This window comes from Papio anubis, chromosome 17 (assembly GCF_008728515.1).
Source record: "Papio anubis isolate 15944 chromosome 17, Panubis1.0, whole genome shotgun sequence".
NCBI classification, from domain to species: Eukaryota; Metazoa; Chordata; class Mammalia; order Primates; family Cercopithecidae; genus Papio; species Papio anubis.
Window position 1 is genome coordinate 25,124,908 of NC_044992.1, and position 12,453 is coordinate 25,137,360.

Here is a 12,453-nt window from a genome sequence, read left to right on the forward strand (position 1 = left end):
GCCTGATGCATGATTAAGCTATTTTGATTTGTGCTGTTTAATGCATCACATTTAATGTAAGAAAATTTAATACATTGCTTTGGTTCTAAAGTTGGCCTAGTCTACATGTTTTAGATGTGTGGTATTATGAAAAGTAACACATTTGTTACTGGTAACTTGTTACTTTAAAAGATCCTGCTAAATTAACCCTTTTGTCCTTGATAATTATCCAGCCATTGTTAATTTGGAGGGGATTATATATATAAAGAATACTACTAAAGGATGTATCTTTAATATGTCACCATTTACACTCGTTCATGTTATACTTAGTAACTGGAACTTAAACTCTCATTCTGTAGTTTTTTGTTTTTTTAGCTGTTTGATAGATTAATAACTTATTAATAGAACAGTAAAAATAGAACACATGCTATTCTATTATACTGTATTTCAGCAATCTGGGATAAATACAGAGCATTGTAAATTTAATTTTTGGTGAAGAGGTAGAAGACATCTAACAAGTTAAATACAGTCTTATTTCCATTGCTGTGTTGTGGGTATGACTTTAACCCAGCATCTTTTGATGTTCTGATGGGTTATCTTGAATTTTGTGGAGTGTTTATCACATGTAAACTTTGTTTTAATTTCATTTAAAGTTTGGTGCTTTGATGTTGATGCCTTGTTTTAAGTTAAACTGTTGTAGATATAGTTAATTTTGGGTTTTGAGGTTTTATTGACGAAGTATTGTATTTTACAGGCTCAGGCAGCTGTCCAAGGACCTGTTGGTACAGATTTCAAACCCTTAAATAGTACCCCTGCAACAACTACAGAACCCCCAAAGCCTACATTCCCTGCTTATACACAGTCTACAGCTTCAACCACTAGTACAACAAATAGTACTGCAGCTAAACCAGCAGCTTCAATAACAAGTAAGCCTGCTACACTCACAACAACTAGTGCAACCAGTAAGTTGATCCATCCAGATGAGGATATATCCCTGGTAAGTTGTTTTTAGTTTTCTACTAGCAGCATTTAATTTAAAGCCATTATAGCAGTTTGTCCCTTTAAAAAGTGTTAATTTGTACTCAGATGGTCTGTGATCTGGTTTAATGCTAACTAAGTGGTTTTTGCCATTCTGAATCTTAAGAAATCATAAAATACTTAAAGTGAATGGATATTGCATGTTTTGGTCTTAGGTGCTTTCTATCCCCTTCCTCCAGACTGTTTCTAAAAGAAGACAGCAAGTCAGGTTCTTAACTCTTAAAAATCATTTTAGTTAAACATAAGTTTGCACGTGTTAATTGAAGAAACGTTAAGTGTGAAGTAGAATCTGCAGATCCCTTAAGTCCCGTATAAAGGAATTAATTTTGATATAAAGTTAATGTTTAGAATGTTGATAACGGCTGGGCATGGTGGCTCACGCCTATAATTCCAGCACTTTGGGAGGCCAAGACAGGCGGATCACAAGACAGACAAATGACACATCATTAGTTTAAGACTAGCCTGGCCAACATGGTGAAACCCCATCAATACAAAAATTACCTGAGTGTGGTGGCGGGTACCTGTAATCCCAGCTACTGAGGAGGCTGAGGCAGGATAATCAGTTGAACCTGGGAGACATAGGTTGCATTGAGCCAAGATTACCCACTGCACTCTAGCCTGGGCAACAGAACAAGACTCCATCTTGAAAAATGAAAATAGAATGTTGGCCCGGCGCAGTGGCTCACACCTGTAATCCCAGCACTTTGGGAGGCCGAGCCTGGTGGATCACCTGAGGGTCGGGAGTTCGAGACCAGCCTGACCAACATGTAGAAACACCATCTCTACTAAAAATACAAAATTAGCTGGGCATTGTGGCGCATGCCTGTAATCCCAGCTACTCGGGAGGCTGAGGCAGCAGAATCACTTGAACCCGGGAGGCGGAGGTTGCAGTGAGCCGAGACCTGGCCATTGCACTCAAGCCTGGGCAACGAGCAAAACTCCATCTCAAAAAAAAAAAAAAAAAAAAAAAAAATGTTAACAATACTTTATTACTTTCTTGTTGAAGCAATTTGTAATTCCTGGAAAGTTGTTAGCCATGCTTCAAGTTTACAAATAGGTGAAGTTTTAAGGTATCTAGAGTTTAAGTAGTTGGATTGGTTTGTCTGGCAAAAGTAAACAGTTGGGATGTAAGGGTAAATTTTTGAAAATTACTCTTAACGTTGTAAGATTTTAGATGCGTGCCTTTATGCTTGATGAGCCTCTACATTTGAGTATTTAGCCTTGTGCTTATTTTTATTCCCAGGAAGAGAGAAGGGCACAGTTACCTAAATATCAACGTAATCTTCCTCGGCCAGGACAGGCCCCCATCGGTAATCCACCAGTTGGACCAATTGGAGGTATGATGCCACCACAGCCAGGCATCCCACAGCAACAAGGAATGAGACCCCCAATGCCACCTCATGGTATTCCTCTTTTTATGTTTATCATATTTAGTGGATTTTCTAAGTTCATGCATAAAATATTAAATTTATCTGCAGTATACATTGCATTTAAAAGTACAGTACGTAACAATCTATTTTTTGTGTTTGAAATTCTTGTTTTTTAGGTCAATATGGTGGTCATCATCAAGGCATGCCAGGATACCTTCCTGGTGCTATGCCCCCGTATGGGCAGGGACCGCCCATGGTGCCCCCTTACCAGGGTGGGCCTCCTCGACCTCCGATGGGAATGAGACCTCCTGTAATGTCGCAAGGTGGCCGTTACTGATCTTACTTCATCCAGTCTAATAGGTTTGGAGATTAAACCTTTTATCAACTTGTGCTGTTTATATAGCCAAGCTTCCGTCAATAAGGCTTCATTGTGACTTTAACAAACATTATCTTCCCACATACCAGGAACTATTGGACATTTATTTTACATGGGAAAAATTATTTGGAATAATAAAGCAGGAACTTTTCCTGAAGTTGCAATTTATACTGTATGGCTTCTTTTTCATGTTTCATCTAGGTTTTTAGAAGTGAAGTATAGTAAATTTGGTTCGTTAAATTGTGAAGGCGCTGGAATTACATGAACATACCACCTTAATAAAGGCAAGTTCTGTAAGCTTACATTGCTATTTGTAAAGTTTGCCTTCACAGCATTTCAGATGCTGTTGGACTTCATGTCCCCAACCTAGCTTGGTGAGGGCTGTAACTGTTTCCAAGTACTTGTACATTGGAAGTCTGAATGTGTAACAATATTTAATGTATTTAGAGTTCCTCATGTTGCAGGGTTTAAGAAATCTGACCCACCAAGGTCATGTGACTTTTCTGTACTGTTAAACTTCATTGTAATAAAATGAGAGAAAAATTTATGCCTTTTTATTCATAACCCAGCTGTGGACCACTGCCTGAAAGGTTTGTACAGATGCATGCCACAGTAGATGTCCACATAATAAAATTTATAGTTACCAATGCAGTTTTGATATATCATTGGATTCTGTCTTTTGAGTTGTAGGTTATTTCTTAGCTGCATGTTTTAAACTGAATATGCATAGAGTTGTATGTTAATGTTTCAGTTAAGAGAAAAACAGATACATGAGTCATTACATAATGGGTATGAAATCTTTATAATCACCTTTCCACCCTCTTTGGTGTCAGTACACATCACGTGTCATAGATACTTAAAATGTAAATGTTAACACTTTTCCTTCCTGCTGAGATGTTTAGAGCCTAGTGCCAGACCCATTCATTTCCTTTTGATTATTTTTGAGACTTCAGTACTGCATGGACCTCAGAAGCTTTTCAGGTACAAACTTCTAGAAGCTTAGGTGCATGCAGTAATAGCTTCTTGTGCTGTTAATGGGTTGTAATATATTATTTTAAGTGTAATGCTGAGAATCTAAATGTGTCTCTGTTGGGATGGTTAACAGATGGGTTGGCAATTTTTAATTTTATTATGTTCCTGGAAGATTACATTATTCATTTGAGTACCTTCTGTTATTAAGCCTAGGTAGCCTTACTGTGCAACTTTTTATCCTTGGAAATTTTGAATGTTGTGTTCTTACAGAGAGCTTTTCTGTAGAGATGACTGCTATTCAGTATTTTGTGTTACAACCTCTTAATAGCTCTTGTGGACCTTTTTGGGATCTGTTTTTCTGATCTTTACTTTTGCAGGGTAGTTTTATGATTTTTTAGGCATCAAATAACCTGTGCAAAGTATTAATATAATGAACTCGAGTTTTTCTCATTGTAAAGTTAAGACTTCCAAGAAAATGGTAACATTTCTTTATAACTTTACTGTGAAGGTATAGATAAAAGACAGGGACTCTGAAGTTGTAATGAAAAAAGGGCTTTAACTTTGAAGGAAAATATATTGAAAAGTGATTTAACCATCACAAAAGAGTTTGTATATATGTGACAGGTAGAAGTCATGCCTTTAAGCAAAACATTGCAAGTATTATAAAGCTGAATGCTATTTTAACTCTTATTGGCTGGGTGCAGTGGCTCACGCCTGTAATCCCAGCCCTCTGGAAGGCTGAGGTGGGAGGATTGCTTGAGTCCAGGAGTTTGAGACCAGCCTGGCCAACATGGGAAAACCCCACCTGTACAAAACATTTAAAAATTAGCCAGGCGCTTTAGTGTGTGTCTGTGGTCCCACCTGCTCCAGAGGCTGAGGGAGGAGGATCACTTGAGCACAGGAGGTTAAGGCTGTGGTGAGCTATGTTCACTCCAGCCTGGGCAACAGAGTGAGACTGTCAAAAAATAAATTTAAATACCTGATTATTTGGCTTCAATGATTTTATGGCTCCTGTGCTTGTGGTACCATAGTGGTACAAAAATTTTTCATAGTTTGAAAGTAAAACTACCATATTTTGCCAAGAATGTATTTCTTCCTTCTGCCAGCCACCAAGTCTCAAACCACTTTCCCCTCTGAACCTCTGCCTACCTAAATGGTTTCAAAATTAATACATGCTTCTTTGATTTGGCAGCACACTTAATATACTGCCGAAGAAAAACTCGTGTTGAAAATCTTTAAGATAAAAATGGTGACATTAAATTTACAATGATTAAGTAAGGGATGCTCTCCCAAATTCTCAAGAATTTCATGTACAGGGTTATTGACAAACTGCAATAGGTTTAGTAGACCTGTTTCAGAAATTACGTGAAACTTTATTTGCATTTTATGCAAAGAAGGCTGATACTTTATAGCAAGGTTTTTTGCTCTCTGTATATGTCTGATGGGCAAAAATGGAAATTTTTAATATGGGATAGAATTCTAATTAAAAATTAATTGAAAGTGTTAGGCATTGGCATATAAAACTTAAGCTCATGAGTTCCTGAGTTTGTAGCTATAGGCTCAGAGGTGGTGTACCCATTTAATATATTTGAAGGGTAATTTTTGCATGCATCCAAGCATAATTAAGCTTCTAGAAAATACCTTTTATCTAAATGCTTCTGGGGTCCATAGCGTGGTTGAATCATGAGTAGAGCAAATTACATTCATATAATTGACTCTGACTCAAATTTCCTTAAGTAATAGATGAAGTTGAGTCAAAGTGGATGTCAACTGCCCTCACAGAAGACAGGTTTTGGGACTTGATAATTCAAGCTGATTGCCATAATTAAGGAAGCTGTAAGGTTAGTAGGGCTGGCAGCTTTGGCTCTACCTTACATCCACCCCTTTTAGAAAAACAAACATTTTGTCTGGCACTAGTTTCTGTTGTGTAAGTTTTCATACTGTGTAACAGTAACAAGGCCACAGCAGGTGAGGATTAATTTTTGAGTGGCTGCTGGAATTATTTGATTTGAATACTTAGTATTTTAGTAGTCTCTCACACATTTGCCATTAGGTATGATTAAAATATTCCTACTGTACTCCTATTCCACTAAGTTACATTTTGAACTTAGACTCACCTTAATGAAACTTAATTGGGGAGGGGGATTCCCCAACAAAAAGAAGTACGGGCTCAGAATGGAATTGTAGTGGACGGTAGTTTTAAAAACAAAGCTGCTCCTTTTGCTTGCTTGATCATTGGGATTTTTTTTTTTTTTTTAAATTTAATGCATGTCTTTTAAATTAATTGGGAACTGTTTTTCTAAAATTAAAATTTTCTTCTTCCTATAGCCCTGCCATAGGACAGGCTGAGGCTGAGTCTCAGTGTTGCCCTGTTCAGTCTGAGGCAAGTGGGATTTATTTTATTCCTTATAGGGGCTTTCACAGCTTTATGGCTGTTGGATATTTATGTCCCCAAACTTGCAGCAAGTTTGGTGAAGGCCCCTAAATTTAATTAAACTTAGGATTTTTATACTCTTTTGGCAGAGAAGGCTCTATATTAATATTCACGTTTGACTGTGGTGTTAATAAACCTAAGTATTTCATATGCATTTTTATGTAATTTGCCTTGTGTTACATAATTAACAGCTTCAGTAAAGCTTGTGTTACTATATTGAACTTTAGTAAATTCACAAAATTTGATGTTTTTGATTTGGAGACATGAAATGTTTCATTCAAATTTTCTACTTTCACTTTTAGGAAAATCTTACTGGTTTTATTTTCTCCATAAACTATTAAATTTAACCTCAAGGATAAGTTTAATCGTTGGAAATGCCACTGGATACTGAAATCTGCATTTTTTTTTTTTTTTTTTTTAAGATGGAGTTTCACTCTTATCGCCCAGGATGGAGTGCAGTGGTGCGATCTCGGCTCACTGCAACCTCTACCTCCCAGGTTCAAGTGATTCTCCTGCTTCAGCCTGCTGAGTAGCTGGGATTATAGGCTCCTGCCACCATATCTGGCTATTTTTTAAATATGTTTTAGTAGGGACGGGGTTTTGCCATGTTGGCCAGGCTGGTCTCAAACTCCTGACCTCAGGTGATCCACCCGTCCTCAGCCTCCCCAAGTGCTGAGATAACAATAGGTGTGAGCCACCACACCTGGCCAAAATCTGTTTTTTTTTTGTTTTTTTTTTTTTTTTTTTTTGAGACAGTCTCGCTCTGTCACCCAGGCTGGATTGCAGTGGCGCAATCTTGGCCTGGGTTCAAGCGATTCTCCTGTCTCAGCCTCCCGAGTAGCTGGGACTACAGGCATGTGCCACCACGCCCGGCTAATTTTTTGTATTTTTAGTAGAGACAGGGTTTCACCATGTTAGCCAGGATGGTCTCGATCTCCTAACTTTGTGATCCGCCTGCCTCAGCCTCCTAAAGTGCTGGGATTACAGGCGTGAGCCACTGCGCCTGGCCAAAGTCTGCATTCTTAATCACTAACTTATGCATTGAATGTTAAGGCTAAAAGGTCATCTGGAAATGCTTAATTTTAAATATTTTCAAGCCTCACCACATTAGAGCAAATGTTAATGTAGAGCCCTGTTAAGGTGGGAAGGTGGTGTCTTTGTGCGTGCTTTGTGTATGTGGGGATATAGACCATACAGTTGATACAACGAGAATTTGGGTGTTACAGACCTTTCAGCATGGATGGATTGCTAATTTCAGGTATCCAAACTGAAATTTGATACCTGATCATGTGGTAAAGTAAGATAAACTATGGTTTTGGAGTGATTATTTTGAGGTTCATTTTCAGCCTCACTGAACAATGTTTTATGGACATGTGAAAAGTATGCACTTTTGTTTCCAACTAAAATTTGCTTTTATTTGGTGAGAAAAGTTGTGTGTGTGTGTGTGTGTTGTAGGGAATAATTAGAGAATTGGAAGAGAGGCCAAAAACAAACCTGAATTACTTTTGTTTCTTGTGTTTGAGCCACCGTTCTATCCAGATAGCAGTTTACTCTGAGCAGTAACAATGAACAGTGTAGCATTTAGCAAACCTGGAATTGTTTGTATATGGTTTTCATTCTTGGAAGCATAAAGAAAAAATATGCATTAAGTGAATTACAAATTTTGACTTGTTAAATAACATGTTTTTCACTGTAAAAGGATTTTAATATTTAAAGAATTTTGTTGCTTCCATGACAAAATATTCCATTCAACTATTTTATAACCTCAGTAATCAACATGTAAGAGTCCTTAATTGGAGATCTGTTTTCTCTATTACCTACCATCCCCCAGTATGCTGAAGTCTTTCTAAGTTGCTTGTCGTAATTCTAATGGTGATAATTGAAAAAAGTGTGCTGGAAATACAGGCTCTTATCTGCTTGAGTACTGGGCGTGGGAGGAATTTAGTAATGTCATAATTTGTTGAAGGTAATATATATAGATAACTAAGATAGTTCCAGATAGTTCCTTTTTTTTTTTTTTTTTTTGTATTTCTCTGACTCAGACAAATAAGATTTCGATAATTATGTAATTTTTAGGTGTCTGTAATATGGTAAAACTTGGCAAATGAAAGAAAATGGTGAAGTCACCACTTTAACCGAGTCAAAATTTTGTTTGAATAAGCTGATGAAAGTAGACATGTACCCTAGAAGTAGATACCCTAAAATTTATACAGACATGTATCTTTTTTAAAAGGTTGTAGTTATTGACCTAATACTGAATAATCTTTCTGCGTTATTCCAAATTGAAATTTGTTTGCTCCTCATTGTAACTTTTATGGAAAAGTCCTTTGAAAGGGGATTCAGTTTTAAGGCTGTTTGGCTATAGGGCAGATTTTTATAAGTAAACATTCCCCCAATTCCACTTATGCTAACTATCTCATGACAGTAAAGTTTACTCCTTTTTTGAAACCCTTTCTCAGTATTTCAGTTTCTGTCATTAAATCATTCAAATAACAACCTTTTGTTTTTATAGCAAAGAAGTCATCTGACTTCTGTGTGATGTTTCTTGGCAAAATAAGCACTTGATGTTGTATGGTCGTGTACATAATGGATATTCATTAATTTTGTGATTAGTGCTGAATTTTCTAAACTAGTATCTTAAGCTCTTAGACACCTTATTATGGATCTAATTCAAACCAATATGTAGGAAATGGAGAAAGTAGGATTTCGGTTTGAGCTTCCCAATAACTTTAAATATATCCACCTTTTCCAAGTGTTTAAGCCCTAAAACATCTGTCTTTATTTTTTTTACCTGGCATTTTTGTTAGAAAATAGATTAAGTTTTAAAGTAACATTAAAAAAAAAATTCTTCAGTAAGATAATTGCTTTTAGTAACTACTATTTTTTTCTTACTCTTGGCTCTATACATTTTTGCATAATATTTTAGTCTAGAAAGGAAAAGCTTTTCATTTTCTTAACTCTGGAAAAGAATAGTTTGGAACTAAATTAGTTTGAGAAATCTGAACCATCTCTCTTTAAATCTGTTCGGTTAGTCTCATGTATTCTCAGGGTAAAATGTCTATTTTACTAAGCAGAAGTAGTAGTCATATTGAGGCAGAAATTTGTAGCCCAAATGAGGTAGGTCTTCGCTGAAACTAATTTGAACTATTCCTATTTGAAGCAAATTGAAAGCTATTATAAATCCAGACTGGCTAATTAGATGGAAACTTTGATGGTTAGGTTCTTTAAGAGGCATACAATCAGTTATAAGAATGTTTATGTATATGTTTCACTTTTTATCAAAATAACCTCAGAGGAGGTACATGTGAGTAAACTGTCTTAGTGGTTGATTACTTGGACTCCACCTATTAATTCTAAATGATGTCATGGTCTGTAAGGTAGTAATGTGGCACAGCTTCAGTAATGTGTGCTGTGTTTGTAAAAAGGTGAAGTCCTTTATTGGCATTTTCTAAGCCCTCTGACATTGTTAGTTTCTGGATTGGTTGGTTTGCATTTTACCATTATGGTTGAATCTGTGTTCCTTCACCATTAGTTAAGTCTGTTAAGTCTGAGGAACTGTGAAATTCCTTGATGGCCAACTTGGATAAAAATGAAGAATGATATTTTCCCAGTTTACTACACATGGACCAATAGTGATTATTTGGGAGAGAACACTGGGTAGTGTTGCTTGACTTAAGAACCTTAAATTTATTGAAAAGTAACAGCATTCTTACTCATGGTTTGCATTTGTTACTGAGATCTCACCATATTATTTAATGTAGCTTCTTATTAAAATTTTATAAATAGTTTAGCAATCACAGGGGTCAAAAAAAAAAAGATTTGCACCATCGTATCCCTGTCTTTACTAATAGAATGAGGCTGCTTACCTACCCAAGTGGAGCAAGGGAAGAGTTACTACAGTTACAGTTAGTCTGAGTTAGAAAAAATATGGAGCATCTAGTTATTGAGCAAAGCCCACTTTTACCTGTTCACTTATTCAAGGAGAAACAGTAGAATTTGCCTCAGTACATGTTTTTGAAATTGAGACTCTCTGATGTGACAAAATTAATTTTTGTGAAAGTTGAATTAAAAGCTTTTAAAAATTGCTTGTCTGTGGGGGTGTGTCTACATACTCGTTTAAATTTAGAAATTGCCACATATTTAAGATATATGCCCATCCCCTTTTTAGAATAATCAATTTCCATCACAGTTCACATACTGGAATACATAGTTTATTAAAATTGAGATGTGTCCAAGAGATTTTCAGTGTTAATTAGCTCATTCTAAATAGCCAATATAGGGTAACTTTTGTTAAAAAAAAAAATAGGGAAAAGTTTTAAATGTATTAATATCAGACTCTGAGGAAATTTAATGCACATTGACTTTTTAAACTATGGATTGAACTCCTCAGTTTAATACAATTTGTGTTTTTGTTAACTAGCAGCAGAATTTCAGCATTTGCTACTTACTGGTAGAGAAGAAAAATCCCACAGCCCTGCCAGTACAGGTTAGTTTAATCTGTAAGTACCTGATGTTCCTATTTTTTTCAAACATATCCATATAACTCACACAAGGAAGAAAGCTGTGCGATTACTTAAATGTGAGTATAACTAATAATAGATCCATTGGACACTTTAAACACTCAGTACTTGGGCCAAAGTAGATCTAGGTTTGCTAACCCCAGTTGTAATAAAGGTGTAATACTGCTCCTTTGTTATCTCCTTGTGGTTCAACCTAAGTAGATACATGGTACATAAAAGGAAAAGACAGTTTGAGTTGGCTGTGCCTTTGTTGATAGATGATACGGAGTCCAGGGCTTTGGGTCCAGGGTCTTTTACTTAAGCTATTTTATGGTGGTTCTCTCATTCACCTTTTAACTTTTTACAGTATGAATCAACCTAAGAAAAAAGGCAAGTTTCCTCACATCTAGAAATGATAAATGGTGTACAGTCATAAGCTAGAATATGTTTTTATAATGCTTTTTTGTTCTTTTAGCAACACTTGTAGATACAAGTACTCCTTTTTTTTCTTTTTTTGTAAACTATAACGTATCCTGTTGGTGTACCAGTGAGTTCATTTTACTGTGAACTAAGAATAACATACCTTTTTAATATTGAAAGCTGACTACCCATCAAGAAATGTAGCTAGATTCTTCATGTAACACTTTTGAGGGGCAGTGGGGACATAATGGGTTGTGGAAGATGTGTTTAACATTTCTATTTTTATTTTTTTCATTCTACCCAAGTTCATTGTTGTTTGAACCATCCTTTAACCTTTAAATGTTGTGCTTTTAGGTTGATACAAATGTAAAGCACTGTGAGGAGGGAGGAATAAAGCATACAAGTTAATTTCTAATTTTCGCAAGCCTGAACCATCCTAATCTGATGGTAGGATGTATGGCTTCTTCCTTTTCACCTTGTGTGATACCTAATTTGAGACGATCTAGCCATAAAACTAGTTAATCTTGAATTCCTCTTGAACTGGATGGTGGTTAGCCATTGTGATAACAGATTATCTTTATATGGAAATTGTGCATATTGTTAAATTTTAAAACATGGATTTATCAACTGATAATAAAATATATCTTACAAGATATCCACTTGTTTTTTAATGTAAAATTGCACAAGGGCTTAAGTTTCGTTGCCTTTCACAGTTTAATTTGTATATGAAATGGTGTAGATGCAGTGGAAATGGTTTTCCTTAAAACCATCTCTTTAAAGCTGCCTTTCTGGTGAGTACTATTTTATACTTTTATATATTATAATTTTACCTTCTAAAATTAACTGAACTAGGACACTTTGATTAAAGAGGGGAGCAATCTGAATTTCTACATCTCTTTGGATATTACTTGAATCAAGAATATTAGAAAATTATTTTACCGCCTGGCATTTCCCTTTTAATGCTTTTTTAAGAAAAAAGTTCACCTTTTTCTGACCTTCACTTAACAGACTACAAATACAAAAACTTTTTTTTTTTTTTTGAGAGGGAGTCTCGCACTGTCGCCCAGGCTGGAGTGCAGTGGCCGGATCTCAGCTCACTGCAAGCTCCGCCTCCCAGGTTTACGCCATTCTCCTGCCTCAGCCTCCCCAGTAGCTGGGATTACAGTCGCCCGCCACCTCGCCGGGCTAGTTTTTTGTATTTTTTAGTAGAGATGGGGTTTCACTGTGTTAGCCAGGATGGTCTCGATCTCCTGACCTCGTGATCCGCCCGTCTCGGCCTCCCAAAGTGCTGGGATTACAGGCTTGAGCCACCGCGCCCGGCCTACAAAAACTTTTAACACATAAATTATTTCATTTTCATGAGAT

At 36.3% G+C, this 12,453-nt stretch overlaps 1 protein-coding gene across 9 annotated transcripts in view; it reads left to right on the plus strand.

Moving 5' to 3' along the window:
• ZNF207 (zinc finger protein 207) overlaps positions 1-12,112 on the plus strand; it is a 28,761-nt gene extending 16,649 nt beyond the window's left edge. For 4 of the 9 annotated variants that reach the window (XM_003912583.3, XM_003912584.3, XM_003912585.3 and 1 more), the window contains 3 exons: positions 734-976; positions 2,261-2,420; positions 2,564-3,414. In XM_003912583.3, coding sequence (XP_003912632.1) covers positions 734-976; positions 2,261-2,420; positions 2,564-2,724 — 564 coding nt within the window. In that variant the 3' untranslated portion in view covers positions 2,725-3,414. Of the gene's footprint in view, positions 1-733; positions 977-2,260; positions 2,421-2,563; positions 3,415-6,063; positions 6,119-10,589 lie in introns of those variants that run through there. The other 5 variants (XR_639017.2, XR_001896296.2, XR_002518051.2 and 2 more) reach the window with 5 other exon arrangements.
• Positions 12,113-12,453: the final 341 nt, after the last annotated feature.